General features: G+C 42.9%; 1 protein-coding gene across 1 annotated transcript in view; it reads left to right on the top strand.

Moving 5' to 3' along the window:
* Positions 1 to 18,254, top strand: part of CPNE5 (copine 5) — a 222,879-nt gene that overhangs the window by 184,241 nt on the left and 20,384 nt on the right. Inside the window, exons 13-14 of the mRNA XM_054981740.1 lie at positions 7,397 to 7,450; positions 16,696 to 16,757. Of these exons, the coding sequence (XP_054837715.1) occupies positions 7,397 to 7,450; positions 16,696 to 16,757 (116 nt within the window). The remainder of the gene's footprint in view (positions 1 to 7,396; positions 7,451 to 16,695; positions 16,758 to 18,254) is intronic.

Genomic DNA, 18,254 nt, shown 5'->3' with positions numbered 1-18,254 from the left:
TGGTGCTGCACCACCTAGGTCCTCCACTGGAGCCCAGCCACGGCAGCTAGGCATGGGCATAACCAGGATGTAAGTCCCTACGTCAGTGGGCCGAAGGGCGGGGCATGAGTTAGCTCCCTAAGCTGTTCCAGGTAAGGGAACGCCCCCAGCAGCAACAGAAAGTTATACCATAAAAAATGACAGCATGGACCATAGGTGCCCATTGCATGGTACAAGACAATTGCCCTTCACCATGCCTGTCTCCACCCAATTAGCCTGGCAGAGCATATGATGCTGACTACCATGGGGACCAATTCGCTTGTGCCCCCACAGTGACCAAGCCCCCTCCCCCACCCCATCAGCTTCTTGGGGACCCAACATAACCTCTGGCCAGGATGCCCATGGCCCCAAGTAAGTAGGAAAGTGGCCAGAGGCTCTGCCTCAGAGCCTCCTGCTGTGGGGACCTATGAGGTGGGAGAGGGCACTCACAGTGGTGAGGCAAGAGTGCACAGGGGGAACTTTGCAAAATTTGGGGTGTGCCTCACACTCACGTGGGGGGAGAGCCACATCCAGAATGTCTGACTTAAAACTACTGTGCAGGTTCTCTTGCAAGTTACCCATTTCCTGAGTTCTAGCTCAGAGAGGAGCGAGGGCTTACTGACAGATAAGGAGCTGGGGAAGTGGCTGCCCCAGCTTGCTCATTCACACTGGCCTCCTCTTTCTCCCACCCATTCTTCCCCAACACTGGCCACTGCAGTTCAGGCTCACTGGTGGAGGCACGGCCCCTGCCCATGAGTCAGTGCGGTCCATACCTGCCACAGAAGTAGTCACCCAGGGAGCCACACTCAGCACAGCTGTTTTGGCAGGGGGTAGGGCTTCCACCAGTCCATGTCAGAACTCAGTTCAGACTCCCTCGGCTGAGCTCCTCCCTTAAGCAGGGGAGAGGGCAGCTGCAGAGTGGGGTGTCTGGGTGCTTGCTCTCATATCTCCACTGTGATTGCTGGCATAAAACCCCATGACTGTCTCCATCACAGGATGAGAGCTCCAAGCAGCCACGCAGCAGCAGAACATCCAGATGCAGATGAGGAGCACTTTCCCATCAGAGGGGCATCTGTTGTCTGGTTGCTGGCAGCACCTGTGACAATGGAGCTGCTTCCACTGCCCCTGGCCATGGACACCCTCCCAGGACATGGCAGACATGGTGCGAGGCCCAGCCCCTGACCACATATGTGTCTGTTTCACTTCCTAGCAGGTCATGACCTGACAAGGGAGGCCAGGGAACCTGGCTGTTCTGTCCCTGGTGATTCTTCCCAGCTGCCATCCGAGCTCAGCCCACAGAGTCGTTCCCCAGGTGGCCCATGACTTGAACCTGATCTTGAGAAGGCAGCATGAGGAATGGCTCTCGTGGCTTTGACTGCTGCACGAACAGGCGCAGCTCCCATCCTGGCCAAGGGAAGTTGCCAATATATGGCCAGACATCTTCTTCACGGTTGGCAGTTCAATAAAGTCTGTGTAGAACAAATAGTTAGTCTTCTAGATGCCACAGGACTCTTGCTGTTTTCCACTTCCACCTAATACTGTTTTTGGTCAAATCATTAGCACAGTGCTACAGCACATGGTTGGGAACAAGCAGAAGATTACAGTAACAAATTTGTGGGGACAGCACGTTAGAATTTGAGAAGAAATCAGATCAGGCACCTGTGTGCCCCTCTGGATGGAAACTAGCAATAATATTTTGACATCTAGTGAAATAATGAACTAAACTTTAAAACCCCTTCTAGCCTGTGTTAGAAACAAAGCCCATAGGATTTAACATAAGGATTTAACATAAGGATTTAACATCATACTGCTAGAACTGCACCAAAGTCCATTGCTGGTGTTGCACCCAGAGCTAAACTTGACCCTACCTAACTGCCAAGAGCAGCTGCCATCAGAGAGAGCAGCCTGCAGCCCAAGATCCCTGTGCCCTTTCACCAGCTGGAGGTATTAAGAAGCACAGGGACAAGGAATTGCCTGGAACACAGATGAAGCCAAATGACTCTGACCCTTTTGCCAGGCATAAGGAGCCTGCTTTAACAGCAGATCCATACAAACACTTTGATAATTTGAAATCCAGTTCCCTAAAGCAAACTCCACCTATTTGATTCTCGGTCTTCATGCCAATCCTTAGCTCTTGTATCTCTATTAAGAAAATATGCCTGTCCTGCATCTGACGAAGAGAACTGAGATTCTCGAAAGCTTATGCTACAATAAAGTTGGTTAGTCTTAAAGGTGGTACTGGACTCTTTTTGATTTTGCTACTACAGACTAACACAGCTAACTCTTCTGCATCTATGCCTGTAAGATATCCTTTGAATGATTTTTGTTTGCCAGTTATGTATCTGAAGCAACCTTATCTGTTTTAATTGCCTCTGTCTAAATTGTAAGGATCAGCATACAGTAGATTGCTCCTTGTACTGTAGATTCATTTGTGTTAAGAAGGAATTGTTGATCTGCTGGACTCATTCACCTGGGCTTGTAGTAATGTGATCAGTGGGCCTATGTGGTCAGTGGGGCTATTTTTAAGAGTCAAGTACCAACTTTTTCATATTTTTGCCTGGCATATACAATGTTAACCTATGTTGCTGCCCCCAGGATCATTTTACATCGTTTACATTTTCCCAGCTTAACAAGTCAGAGCATTATTGTTTTCTGTTTGTTCTGGCATGTTTGCTGTTTTCCCCAAGTAAAGTTGGGTTTGGGGGCTTGTGTGATACATCAACACCACTCAAGCAATACATCTCAGGACCTCACCTGAAGTGTTTCTTTTTGTTCAAAGAAACAGCCCTGTGTAATACCTTCTGTTGTTTCAGGAAAGAATATAGCCTCATTTATCAAGCTGTCACTTAGTGTGTATGACTCTTCTGGTGTAGCCAGGATATCTGAGCAAGAGAAATAAGCAATGGGGATTAGGAAGATTTACATTTTGTAGCTAAAATCTCAAGAAAACGGGGCTGGTGTGTCTGTGATTGCAATGTAACATTTGTCCTTTGGAAATGCTGATGGCACGACGTTTTGTGCTGTATTAGTATGGGCTTTTGCCTAGGGGTGTGTGGTGAAAAAAATTGGTATTTTTCAGATCAAGGTATTGGGAATGCCATAAATACCAGTGTCAGTCCAAACCATGCAATCTCCAGACATGAGGATAGCTTACAGACTAAAGGACCAAACTAGACAAGATGGGCATCCCTGAGTTTGCCATTTTAGAGAATGAGTTCCCACCCAAGAACTCCTCTAAACTGCATCACAGGGGCCCATTTCTGCATAGGCCACCACAACCTGCCTCCCCCTATGATATTTTTCCAACCCCAAATGGAGCTTGTGGGTATATGGGCAAATAGCATCCCCAGCACCATTTAAAGTCAGAAAAATGGTGTGGAGGTGCAAGATCCCTCTCCCCATGCCACAGCAGTACTGACCAGAATTGGTCACCTGTGGTGCAATTTAATGGCATTCCTGGGTAGGAACTGACTCTAAAATGGCAGTGCTTCCCCTGGGCAAACTTGGGAATGCCCATTGCAACTAGTTCGGCACTATGGTAGACACCTGATAGACTTATAAATGTTAAGTGAATGTAATAACAAAATTAAATATAATAATGCTTCCTAGAATAATTGGACTTCTGTAGCTGATTCTGCAAGAATAATTACCCCCCCCCCCCCACCATGATCGTTGCCTTGTTATCTTGTGTTATCACAAGCATTCTCTTCCACCCAATGGATGCGTCACCCTGTGTGTACCTCTGTGCTTGGCTGGTTTTCTGATTTATTTAAATGCCTACCGTTTCTGCCGTGTGGGTGTGTGGATGGTTCAGACTAGGGAGGAGAGTATTCTGATATATTCTGCATTTGGAGTGAGTGTTTTGGATTACATAGCACATCTGTATCTGGGTAGCATTTTGTGTTAATGCAACATCAATTGAGTATTAGAATCAGTTTGGGGATCTGGCCCCACGAGCAGATGGCAAAGCCCACGAGGAACTGAAAAACAAATCACTGCAGCGATACACATACACACCATTTTGCTTCAGTGCCTGGAGTTTCCTCCCTCCTGTTATCTAACATTTTTTGTACTCTGCATGTTTTGAGTGCAGCCACACTATTTTAATATCATCCAACGTGACAGTTCTAGGCCATTTTCTATCTGACTGACCTGACTCAGATACAATCACATCCCAGCAGTTCCTTACATGGAGTTCTATGTTCCCCTCACCAGGAGATAGGAGCACACATGGAGAGGAAGAAGAAGCTCCTGTATAATTTGTGTAAATCATTAGTGCTTTTTGTTATGGATGAATTGTCAAGACCCTATCTGGATAATTGTGAAGGGGATTAAAAAACAACAGAATTTCAAAATAAGCTCTTTACAGAGATGAGAGTAAAAGCAGTTTCACTGCCTGGGAAAGGGAATATGTCTGTTGATCATAGAGAGGATAGGAGTGAAGAGTCTTTAGAAATGCTTGCAAAAGAAGAATAACAAAATGTGAAGGGCAGTGCCAGGAACAAAACAACAAAGAATGGAGAGCCAAGGTCTTTTCTCATTCTGGACACTGACAGATCAAGTCCTCTCTCCATGCTGCCTACCTTTCTTGGCGAATGAAAAACATATAAATAATCAAACTAATCTTAGACCATTAGCTAATAATATAGAAACGTGATCGACATTTTTCCTCACTGGCTGTACCTTAGTATTACCAAGGTTGGCCCCAGAATTTTCTAAATATTAGTCTTTAAATAAACAATGGGCATTACTCACCTTCTATACATTCATATGTAGGGACAAAGCCTAAAGGATGAGAAGCCTGGAAAGCCTGAAAATGGAGAAAGCTGCAAAGGAAAGGGTTCCCTCCTACTTATTGCTTCAAGCATGCCTTCTGGAGAAAGTTTATAAGGATTAAACACCTGTAGGGATAGAGAGAAGTGACTACAGCACAGTGTGGTTGTAACCCTTCTCCCTGCACTTCTGCCCTTGACATGTGTAAATATTCTCTAGAGGATCCACTACAATACAGGCACACTCATTGGAAACTTGGAGATTAGTAATAGATTAGTAATATAACATGAAATGATGCTGTCATAATATATGTACTTTGTGCAAACTATAGGTAAGAATCCACTGAATCTGGTAGAGCTGAATAGTTTGGTTAGAATTTGGTATGAGATGCTTACAAATGTGTTGTTTGCTTTTCCCTATGAAGCACAAAGATGGAAGATTATTGAAGTATGTCAGCTCTATTTAATGAAGGATTAATTTGTACTTGGGCCGTGGTTGTTTACAGCATGATGATCATGCACAAATATTTGCTTTGCCTTTGCAATGGCTCCACTACAATCAATGATTCCTTATTTCATGTTTGAATTTGCATTGATTACATCTCAGGGGATGTCTCTAATCTGGGGTAGAAAGAAGCCTCCGGATCATTTGGATTCTAAGTTTCACATCACATCAAAGCATTGTACAATATAATCATTCTAACATTCAGGTCAGATGAGGCACAGCAGCAGTAAATTAGGGTGAGAAGAGGGATAAAATTGTTCTAGTGCAACAGCACAGCTTATGATACTTCCCTGTATCCAAACGCACAGTGCTAAAGATTAAAGAGCACTTAGGTTTTCTTAAGAGAGGTCAGTGATTTCCACCAAATTCCCTTCTCCCACTGTAGCCCACTGAGCTTCTTCCTCCTGAAATTTTGTTCCTGGGGATCAGCAGGCCTTCAACATAAGGGGCAACATAAGAGAGTCTGGAGGGGGAATTGGCAGGAATCACCAGGACCTCTGAAAAAAATCTTAAGTGCCCTTAATTCTTTGGATGTTCAACACAAGCTACTGTGTGTATTCTGGGCTAAACATTAACATTCTGTGCATGGGCAGTCCAAATGGTGCACCAAGGAATTCTGCATGCTGCAACCTGTACACAATTTGTTTATTACATGTGATTTATTTTGCAGGTTTCATTGTTTTGTGTAATTTATTCTAGTTATGCTAATCACAGGGAATGCTTTCCCAGAGCAACCTAGGGAACTGACACCCTACACAAACACTGTGTTCAGTTGCCAGAAGGAGTATTCTTTTATATTGCTAACATCTAAGATTCCAGCAAATTTTGCCTACACATTTTCAAGCATTTCATTCCTAAGAGGGAGAATCTTCATTCAAAACAAAACTTTCTCAGGAGCCTGAATTCAGCACCCAGTACCACACTCTGTGCTTCTGATGGATCACAGCATATATGCAGATCTGAATGTAGCTAACTGTGTGAGCCAAGTCAAGGTGCACCAACCATGTCATGTATGTTAAAATATGCTGGCAACAGGCTACTTTGCCAGATGCAGTGATGTGCAAGACTTGATGGGCTAATTGTGTGAAGTGTTGCAAAACTATTTGATGGCAGAGTGAGGAGGTGGTCAGGATGCGCTAGTGCCAGCTGGATAAAACTAGGGATGGGAAATAAGACTGAATGTACTCTAATGCTACCGGATGCTTGCAGCAATGCAGCTGACTCTGACCATATTTTAAATGTGGCACACTAGGAAAGGAAGTGTCTGGGCTGTCATTCTTACAACTGCTGAAGACTGCTAGAAACCTGGCTGCACATCCTGGGTCAGCCTTGGATTTCCCAGTTAACCTCAGGCAGGCCAAGTCTTTTCACCTTCTATCACATCTATACAGCATGAATAACAACATTGCAAGGATCAACAAGAGAGAGGCTGCCAACCCATCAAATGACTCCTCAAAACCCAACTTTTCAGTGACGTCTTTGACCCTTCCCCACTACTTGTCCTCTGCTAAAGTACAGCTGATGTGTAACTTCAAGAAAAAGAGAACGGGAAGAGCCATGGCCCACTGGTAGCTAGAGCATTTGCTTTGCATACAGAAGGTCCCAGATGCAATCCCCAGCATCTTCAATTAAAAAGATCAGGTAGCCGATGATGTGAAAGCCTCTGCCTGAGAGCCAAGAGAGCCATTGCCCTTGATAGACCAATGACCTGACTCTGTATAAGGCAGCTCCATGTTTTCATCTACACCTGTTCCTACAGCAGAAATGTTATGTTCGTCTGTAAGTGGTACCTCTCTCTAGCTGCCTTTGTTCACCGTCTTCCTTCATTACTTGTCACTCCTTATCTACCCTGCTGCTGAAATTTAGGCTTGTTGGTTCCTGGAGGCAGGGCCCTGCCACTTTTGTTATTTCGCTCAGCAAAGTGCCACGTGCATCAATGGGACCATATAAATATAAACAACTGCTAGTTGTAGTAGGAAGGAATACCCATTGCCATTGTATTTCTGCACTTTGTACACTCACTCAGAAAGAGCTTCAGGCATCTCCCCTCACCCCCTATGTTGTCTTCACACATCTGTTTTCTACTTCTTTCCACTCTTAGGTGGTGAATCCCAAAAAGAAAATGAAGAAAAAGAAATACATTAACTCAGGAACAGTGAGTAACACAACTTTAATTCTTGTTTTATGGAAACAGGGAGGAATAAGGCATTTCTCCAGTGGTAGTGTAATTGGTCTCTGATGAGCATGATCAAGTGTTTTGCCTTTCGGCTGAGACTTTTTAAATTTAGCATCAGGAAACCAACAGGCAGGTAAAATTTGTATGAAAGTAAGCAAGTAGAACAGTAAATGATGATGATATATTTGCCCACTGTTGGAAGAGAAAACAGCTATTAAACCCAGTTGCCTTGCACAGACTAATCATACACATGTCTGTTGCGTAATGGTTTTCTAGTATAAAACCTCTAGACTTTGGAACTCCCTGCCCCTGGAGACCCATCTCAGGCCCTTGCTTTTGGCTTCCTCATAGATCTATAAAAATGGTTTTATTTGGTAGTGCATTTAATGATATATGAATTCAATTGATTTTGGATGTAATTTTGATCTATTTGTTTACTGCTGACTGTTACTGACATTTACTGCTAACTGCTGGATCAATTTCTTTTATTAAATTGTGGTTATCTTATTGTTATTGCTGCTGTTTCTGTTACTAATTGTGCTGTTGCTAATTGCTTTTATCATTGGGATAGTCTTTTGTATTGTGTTGCATTTTCTTTTTAACTTGTCAGCCTCTTAAAGTCCTATTTTAGTAGAAAGACAGCATAGACATCCTCTCAATAAATTAATAAAACTCTACTATTCATAGTTCATGTTTGCTGCAATGCTGAAAGTTTTTGACTTCTGCCTAGTGTGAGAGAAATGCATGTGAAATGTTCCATGAAAATACATACGTCTTCTATAAATAGCAGCTTCCCATTTATAAATGAAGACATGCTAAAATACATCTAAAAATCATTTCCCAAGCTAGTAAAATAGAATGTGGCACATTCATAGTGCATCCTTGAATAGTAGTGTGGAAAATCCATTAGACCCCAAAGCTCTGGGACATTGTTCTTGGTGGATTTTCACCAGATTTTATAAAGGATAATGTTCACGTGTGATGTATTTGAGTCCAAGGAAAGATTCTGGATTTACTAAGAATTATGAGTATATTCATTTCACATTTTCCAAATGCATTAACAAACGCCCTTCAATCTAAAAGCATCTGTTTTGCATGCCGAAGGTCCCAGGTTCAATCCCTGGCTGCTCCAGTTAGAAGGGTCACGTAGTAGGGGATGTTAAAGACCTTTGTCTAAGATTCTGGAGTACTAATGCCAGTCCAGAAAGACTGACAGTACTGACCTTGCTAGACCAATGGTCTCACTTGGTATAAAGCAGGTGTATATATTCATTTGTAAATCAATCAGCTTTGTTTATTAAGGCTCATTGCCATGCCTACCAAGATTTCACAGATAAAGAGGGGCATGTTTTTAGCACCTCGTTCTCATACCCAGGATTGTTGCCTGAGCCTCCTGTTACAAAATGCTAGATGCTCTGCCCTATCCACTGTATTCTTTTATTCTGGAGCAGCGTGTCTGAACAGTTTTAAAAGCCAACATATGATAGAAAGACATGTGTCTGTCACTCTTTTATCAGCAGTGTGAAATTACAGGCTGTGCACTGTATGGCATCTTTAATGTTTATGCATGTGCAATTACATGCATGCACATTATAGATTATCAGGTGCATTTGAGCGCACCACAGAGATCCTGAAAAAGGAGATGAGTAAGGTTTGAATCCAGTAGCACCTTAAAGACCAACAAGAGTTTCCAGGCCACCTATCTGAAGCTATCTTTCCAGAGAAAGGAACTAAATCTGGAACGATGACAACACTAGGAAATTACACTAATAGTTTTACCAAGTCACTTCCAAAAATCAGGACAAAATAGAAACAGAAATCAGAAAAGAAGGACTGTCTCTGATAAATAGCAATACACAGAGCATAAATTGAAATATATTAATAAAATATAATAATATGTATTGCAGAGAAAAGTCCTGTTTTTCTGCATTCTAACTAAAGATATACTTAACCTTTAGAAAGATGGTAATTTGCAGCCTCCTCCCAGGACAAGGAATTCTGCTACTCAATCTCTGCATCTGGAATGATCAGTGGTCTGATCACACCACCCACTGCAGAAGTACCCACCCCCAGGAGAGGCTGACTGGAAGAGGGCAAGCCCAGAGCTGTGATTAATGCAGAGATACATTGAGCAGTGGGGGGCTCATTTGGACTCACAGGAGCCTTTGGGTGATTAATCAGAATATGATGACAGTTCTTTCTGTGCACACTGGTGCTGCCAGCACAACACCTGAGAATTACCTGACAGAAACGTTTTCTATAAGATAGTCACTGGTATAGTTTAGTGATTAGAGCAGGGGAGTAAGCAATCTATGGCTTGTGAGCCCAATATGGCTTAGTACAGAACCAAATATGGCTCTGTGAACATGTGGTAGTACTCTGCAACAACCAGTGAGCAAAATGATTGAGCAGCAGAAATCCTATGGGGAAAAGCTTGCAAGAACAAGTTATTGTGGCATGAAAGTTAGAGTTCACAGGTGCCTGCCAGTGGTGGGCAAACTCCTGGGGGTTTGCAGCATTGCCCACCAATCCACCAGTGATCAGCGGGAGGTGGCGAGCCCCCCAGAGGTCACCCACCACTGGCAGGCACCCTGGGGAGCCCTCTCAGCCCAGTTATAGCAAACTTCTACATGGAACATTTTGAAAAAACAGCTCTAGAATCAGCACCCCACAAACCTAGTGTATGGTTCCGGTTTGTGGATGATACATTTATCATTTGGAGCCATGGGGAGGAAGAATTGATGGGGGGTTTGAATCATCTCAACAACATCCACCGGAACATACAATTCACAATGGAGAATGAAATCGAGGGAAAACTCCCATTTCTGGATACCTTGGTCATCCACAAAGCAAACTTTCAGTTAGGTCACAAGGTCTACAGGAAACCAACTCACACTGATCGGTACTTACACAAAAACTCCAATCACCACCCCCGACAGAAAAGAGGCATAATGAAAACATTAGTGGATCGTGCAAGACGGATATGTGAGCCGCACTTTCTCAATGAGGAAATTAATCATCTCAACCACACACTTCAGGCAAATGGCTCCTCCAGAAATGAAATCCGAAGAGCAATCAAACCCAGGATGAATCAAACAACCAAGGAAAAACAGTCTCCTACAGGAAAAGTGTTTTTGCCACATATCAAAGGAATTACTGATCAGATGGGAAAGCTTATGAAAAAGCTTAACCTTCAAGCAGTATTCAGACCCACCCAAAAATACAACAGATGCTACGATCAGCAAAAGACAGTAGAGACCCCCTCACCTCTGCAGGAGTATACCATATACCCTGCAGCTGTGGACAAGTTTACATCGGGACCACAAAGCGTAGCATCCGGACAAGAATAAAAGAACATGAAAGACACTGCAGACTTGGACAACCTGAAAAATCAGCAGTGGCTGAACATAGCCTAACTCAAACAGGGCACAGTATCTTATTCCAGGACACCAAAAGACTGGACAACACTTCCAACTACTTTGTCAGACTGCACAGGGAAGCCATTGAAATTCACAAGCATAAGCAAAACTTCAACAGGAAAGAAGAAACCTTAAGAATGAACAGAGCATGGTTTCCAGTTCTGAAAAACACCAGGCTAACAAAACACTCTATACCCGACAATAGCCCTGCAGAGAAGATTAGCACATCAAGCACCAATCCATATGCAAAAGAACCTCCTCAGGATACAGTGAAGCCTCCCTCCATTAGCATTCCACACCCTGGGAAACTCTTACAGGATGACTCAGCTCAACCCCACCCCTCCTGAGTAGATATAAATGACCTGCCAACATCTTTTCCACACTGTGACACTGAGAGATCTCTGTCTTTTGGTGCTACACCTCTGAAGATGCCAGCCACAGCTGCTGGCGAAACGTCAGGAACTACAATGCCAAGACCACGGCAATACAGCCCGGAAAACCCACAACAACCAGCGTAGTCACTATCAGACTATTGCATTAATTTCCCATGCAAGCAAAGTGATGCTCAAAATTCCAAAGCAAAGAGTCTTACCATATATGGAAGAAGAAATGCCTGATGTTCAAGCTAGATTCAGAAAAGGAAGAGGCACCAGAGATCACGTTGCAACTTTATGATGGCTAATGGTACGTACCAGGGAATTTCAGAAGAAAATCAGCCTGTGTTTTATAGATTACAGCAAAGCTTTTGACTGTGTGGATCATGAAAAGCTATGGCGAATCTTAAAAGAAATGGGGGTGCCACAACATCTGATTGTTTTGATGTGCAACCTGTACTCTGGACAAAAGGCTATTGTCAGGACAGAATATGGGGAAACTGAATGGTTTTCAATTAGCAAGGGCATCAGATAAGGATGCATATTATCTCTCTACCTGTTCAACCTCTATGCAAAATATATCATAAGGAAAGCTGGATTATACCTAGAAGAAGGTGGAGTGAAAATTGGTGGAAGGAACATTAACAATTTGAGATATGCAGATGACGTCATGTTACTGGCAGAAAATAGTGAAGACTTGAAACTACTACTGATGAAGGTTAAAGGAGAAAGTGCCAAAGCAGAATTACATTGAAACTTGAAGAAGACAAAGTAATGACTACTGAGGAATTACACAATTTTAAAGCTGACAATGAGGAAATTGAAATTGTTCAAGATTTTCTATTCCTTGGCTCAATCATCAACCTAAAGGGAGGCTGCAGTGAAGAAATCAGAAGAAGATTACTCCTATAAATGAACATCCAGGAAAACTTAAAAAATATTCCCTTGCAGGCTTTTCTATGTTGCCTTTTTTAGTGTCAAATTTGTTTGTCCTATACACATGGTATGTATATTTGTAGATCTTGAAGTGACTATCCTAAAAGTCAAAAAGAGTCCAGTAGCACCTTTAAAACTAACCAATTTTATTGTAGCATCAGGACTTCAACAACTTTCACCCTACTATCAACCTGAGCCTGGTTTCCTGTATAAGGTGGTATTTATCCGTCCATTATGTAGTTGTACAGTGGTGTCCAGGAAGTGTACCTGTTGTGCAGAGTGGTCCAGGCTCAGGTTGATAGTAGGGTGAAAGGTGTTGAAGTCCTGATGAAATCACCTTATACAGGAAACCAACAGACCGATACTCATATCTACATGCCTCCAGCTACCACCCTAAACATACCACTCGGTCTATTGTCTACAGCCAAGCCTTACGTTACAACCGTATCTGCTCCAATGCTCTTGATCGAGACTCCCACTTAAGAGATTTACAACAAGCATTTTTGGGGCTACAGTACCCACCAAATGAAGTGAGGAAACAAATCAACAGGGCCAGACTAGTACCCAGAAACAGCCTGCTCCAGGGCAAACCTAAAGGAACTAACAACAGAACACCACTGGTTGTCACCTATAGCTCCCAGCTCAAACCCATCCAACGTATCATCAGTGAGCTACAACCCATCCTGGAAAATGATACCTCTCTCTCAGAAGCCCTGCATGGAAGACCTTTCCTTGCCTACAGACAGCCCCCCAACCTTAAACAACTTCTCACTTACAATCATGAATCGGCTAGCAGAGTCACCAGCACAGGTACCAGGCCCTGCAACAGACCCAGATGCCAGCTCTGCCCCTATATCTACCCAGGGAATACAATTACAGGACCCAATGGCATCAACTACACTGTCTCTGGCTCTTACAGCTGCTCATCCTCCAATCTGATATATGCCTTCATGTGCCAACAATGTCCTTCTGCTCTGTACATTGGACAAACCAGCCAACCTCTACGCAAAAGAATAAATGGACACAAATCTGACATTAGAAATGGCAACGTCCAGAAACCAGTGGGAGAACACTTCAATCTACCAGGACATTCCATCAAAGACTTAAAGGTCGCTGTAGTTCAACAGAAACCTTTCAAAACCAAAATCCAACGGGAAGCTGCTGAATTGGAATTCATATGTAAATTTGACTCTGTCAAGCTGGGACTGAATAGGGACTATGAATGGTTATCTCATTATCACAGGTAACTGATTTCATTTACATAGGCGGGTCAGGGAGAGTCCAGTGGCACCTGATGTGGGCTTTCGAGGACCACGGTTCTCTTTGTCAGATGCATCTGGCGGGGAGGGCTGTGGTTTTCGAAGGCTTGTGCTGCAGTGGAATTGTATGGTCTTGGTGGTGCTGCTGGACTCTTTTTGATTTTGCTACTACAGACTAACATGGCAAACTCCTTTGAACCTTTACACAAGCAAACTGATCCCCACATCAAAAGGAGCTGTTTGCATCTCCATATCAAAGGAGTTGTTTACATCCCTCCTCTCCTCCTCCCCTCCCCTCTCCTCCTCTATATTTGACCAGTTTCTTTCTGCCCTCCATGCATCTGACGAAGGGAACTGTGGTTCTCGAAAGCTTATGCTACAATAAAATTGGTTAGTCTTAAAGGTGCTACTGGACTCTTTTTGATTTTGCTACTACAGACTAACACGGCTAACTCCTCTGGATCTATATCCTAAAAGTGAATTTCAAAAACAGGACACAGCAGGAGATAGCACTATAACAGCGGAGATAGCATTATAACTACTGGTCAACTCTCACATTTTCCTAGGTTTGGCCGAGCCCAGAGGCACTGTTAGGTGGTTAGGGTTAGGGTCCCCCTAAATTTGTGGGGGGTCCCCCTAAATCCATCATGCTGTGCCTCCAGAGATGGTGGCAATGGAAGCCTCTCCCTGTGATGTCATTGGCTCCTTCCTATGATGCCACTGGGCCCTGGTTCTTTTAAGGATCTGATATAGGAATGCCTCTGGCCCATCCCCAGCCCCTCCCCCTGGGAAATTGGAAAGTCTACACCTTGGCCAGAATTAGCCCCATGCAAAGCACGGGAGCTTGCCTGTGGCCAGCGCGATGACATCACACCCGGAAGTGACATCATCACACATGTGCCGGGAGCATGCACGTGAGGAGGAACATGTCGGAGGCATAAGGTATATGCCAGGTCCCCCTCTCCTGCCAGGAGGGTAGAGGGACTTGGCAACCCTAACTGCTATTATTAATCAACATTTCAATTATCTATAATGCTAAGCTGTATATTTTCAGTTGGGCAAATGGGTTTTCTTCTACTTGCTCTTTGTTCATTTCTTCTCTGAATTTTCCCATACTTTGGCTCTTTAATTATAAAAGGTTGCCATCCCCTGGGTTAGAGTGTCAGATTATAGTAGCACCTTATATCCAGTAGCACCTTAAAGACATTTCCAGGATATGAGCTTTTGAAAGTCAAAGTTCCTTTCTTCAGATACATTTAGAAGTTGAAGTATGTAGGGTTTTATCCAACCAGAAGGTATGGGGCATTTAAAGTAACGGTGTAACATATAACAATAACACTGCAATTAGCTTTATAGTCTTGGGGTATGAAAAGCAGAAAATCAGCCTCTGTAGTGCAAGAAGAAACCAGTGCCCCTATTAAGCTGGGTGGGGGGGCAGTTTCCAGAATTTGCAAATAAACTGAAGTTTCAGCAGTCTTTCCTTGTAAGTTTCCTTTGAAGTTTCTCTGCTTGAGAACTGCTACTCAGGTCAGTATTGGAATGTGCTGGAAGATGAAAATGTTCTCTGAACGTTGAAATTTTATATATCAGATTTATGTCCATTTATTCGTTTGTAAATGGACTGACCTATTTGTTCAATAGAGTCAGTTCCATATAAACTATTTATTCTGGAATTACCACAATTCATTTACTCCTTTTTAAAAAAAGACAGTCTATATGGTACAGTTGCCGTCAGTATTTCAGTATTTCCTTTGCTGTGTTCCCATCTCCCCCCCTCCCCGATTTATAGTGATTCTTTAAATTAACTTAAACTACAGTTATCGAATCAGGCTGTCCCAGGAGAAGGGTTATTTGTGCTGTTAAAGCCTCATACTTGCAATAGCTTGAAGTGGTGGTGTTAGATCTTCCTCTGATTGATATATAGATAGCATACCACATAATTATCTGAATTATAATTTCATTAGGCTAATATAAATACCCTGTAACTGTCATCGTTTTCGTAGCAGTAAAACAAATTCACAACTAAATCTTAGCTGCTGGCCAGTTAAGTCCATGTGCCTAATAAGGAAAGCCAACAAAGCAAACTTATGCAAGTACAGGGATCTTTGTTTTGCACTATTATAGTACCGATGTAACTACATGGTTCCTCCATCCATATATGATCCATGCTTACAATGACCTACAATTGTGGCCAGCAAAGATGGTTGAATGGATGAAGGATGTTCCAGTTGTACCTATTGTTATAGGATTAAAAGCTTGCCAATCTTTAGGGTTGAGAAGAAATTCAGCCCCATAATCAAAATGTCTAATAATAGGGTGTCTAGTAATAGTAGTAGGATTTTGTCTTTCAGTGTAGTATGTTGTTGGCTCACTTGTCTGAGAAACTGGCAAGTTTTGCTAACTTGTTTATACTTGCTGTCTGTTTTTATAACACTGTAAATGGAATTATGTGGTTTAAATGGTAGCATATGGTGTGGATACAGCCAAAATATGTATTGGATTTACCATGGCAGGGGAGTAAGGATTTTATTATGCAATCATTGTACCTTCCTATGATTATGACAACTTGGACCAGAAATAAGTTTTCTATGAAAGCGACTTAAGTATCAAATATACTTGGGGGTCTTAGTGATCTTAGTGAATCCTTAGTGATTTTGTTCATATTCTTTTGTAGGCTATAAGGAATGCCCTATATTGATGACAAATAAAAACAGTGGTACAAGCTGCTTTATATTCTAGTTTCTTGGGCTAAGGGAAAACAGAATTGTTGGGTAACGACTATGTCTGTGAAAGCAGCTGTGGTCTTCTTTTTCCCTAAAAAAAAATTCCAGGTCTTTCATCCTGCTTCCCTTCCCTACCTGCTTGTTAAACCAGGCAGAGAGGGCAAGACATGAGGATGAGCAAGAGAAGCAGCTTCCTTCCATTGAGCAGCAAATTTAAAGGGATGGGTGGAAACTCTGGATTTTACCCAAGGAAAAATATTGCATCTCCAAGAATATCATTTAAGAAACAGACTGCCCAAGAACAGTGTTGATGCAAGTTAGCTTCAGAAGTTTGAAGAGAGGTTTACTGCATTCTAGTGAGAATCTTTGAAGCTGAGCAATGTTGGCAGTCAGTTCACCAAAGATGCAGACCTGAGATATGCTGCAAATCACCACCACCATCTCCACCCCAACTAATGATAGCTACTTGTTGAATTCCTGGTATAACAGTATCCCTGTTTCTTTATTTTTGAGGTGACATTACTCTCATTCGCCACAGAATCAGAGCACACATTTCTGGACTACATCAAAGGGGGGTAAGTAGAATATCTTTCTATATATGTCTCTTTCTACATTGGTCTCACCCTTTCCAGACCCAGGATCTATCTTTAATGCCCACATGGCAACATAGAACCTATTGACCACAACATGATGTCATGAACAGCAGACCATGTGGCAAGAAGAGGAAGAATCAAAGTTTTGACCTCATTGGTGGGGGTGGTCCATAATCCAGGGGCATGTGCAGCAGTGGAAGACCAGCTGGTGCGGGTGGGTGGAGCCTCGGCAAGAAAGGAGAGAGAAGGCATGAGAGAACTTTCGGGAGGGAGTATCTCCGAATTTGCCTGTGCTGTGGAGGAATCCTTTCTGCTGCTGAGTGACCTCCCCTCACTGTGCTACTGCTTGTCTCAGCATGCATGCAAAGAGAAGCAGGAGGCCTGGCACCATTGCTCTCTATGCATGTGAATGAGAAGCAGTTCCTTCCAAAAGGCAATAATTATGGTGGCTGTGCAGGAACTAGCAACCCAGTAGATGGGGCTCTGTGATCCATCATGACCCATTTGTTGAAGACCTCTGTGTTAAAGAGGAAAAGACACCTTTCCTTTGCCAATCTTTTTTTTTATGTGTGTATAAAAATGTGTGTGTGTGGGGGGGTCATTCTCAGTTATTAAAACCATGCAAAGTTAGAAGGGTTAGACTCCCTCTTCTCTCCCTACATAGCTGTGATCCACACTGGAATGTTACATGAATGAAGTTTTGTTTAAAAGCCACTGGGAAGATCCCGCCATAGATCTCCCAGCATCTCAGCTATTTTGTTCTCAGCTTCTAGCAGGGTGACTGGGGATTTATACTATTTATGCAATCAAGGAAGGCACAGCAGACCACAAATATGAACAAGTTATCTGCTCAGGTATGACAAACAGTAGGATTTCCAGGTCCACCAAATCTACAGCTCAGAATGGTCCAGACAATTTTCATGAGCTTTCAAAGATCTCACCCACCAACAGTCCAGTCCAGTCGCTCTTAAAATGACTGAATCTCATATAATTAAAAATCCAGAGCATGCATACAGAGGCTCTTTATCAGGTACCTCACTGCAAAGTTATGTTTTGTCTTCTTATGTAACAGCTGTGTAAAACATTTAGTTCCATTTCAATAAATCACCAACTTGTGGATACATTTTACAGTCACTGAGCAGGGAGACAAGCATATTTTCTCTGTAAAATAATGTTCTAATTCTCTGGCATCTCAGAGACTAGAAATGAGGTATGAGAATTATGTGTTCTCCCTCCACCCACCTGCACCTCCCCCAAATCTAGACAGAAAGAAGAGAGCTGAAAATTCTGGTGATTTAAGTAAAGCCCTACAGGAAACCCTGGAGGGCTGTGAAATGTATAAATTGAATCCCAGTAGTTTACCTGACTGAGGTGTGCATATCTACACCACTGAGGATATGGAATGATCTACAAATAAAGCTTTTGCTTGGAATATGTGCTTGGGCGCAGTTCTGCATCTAGGTGGCCTTGCACAGGATA

Source organism: Eublepharis macularius, chromosome 5 (genome assembly GCF_028583425.1).
Source record: "Eublepharis macularius isolate TG4126 chromosome 5, MPM_Emac_v1.0, whole genome shotgun sequence".
NCBI classification, from domain to species: Eukaryota; Metazoa; Chordata; class Lepidosauria; order Squamata; family Eublepharidae; genus Eublepharis; species Eublepharis macularius.
This window is presented reverse-complemented; position numbering and strand designations above follow the sequence as displayed.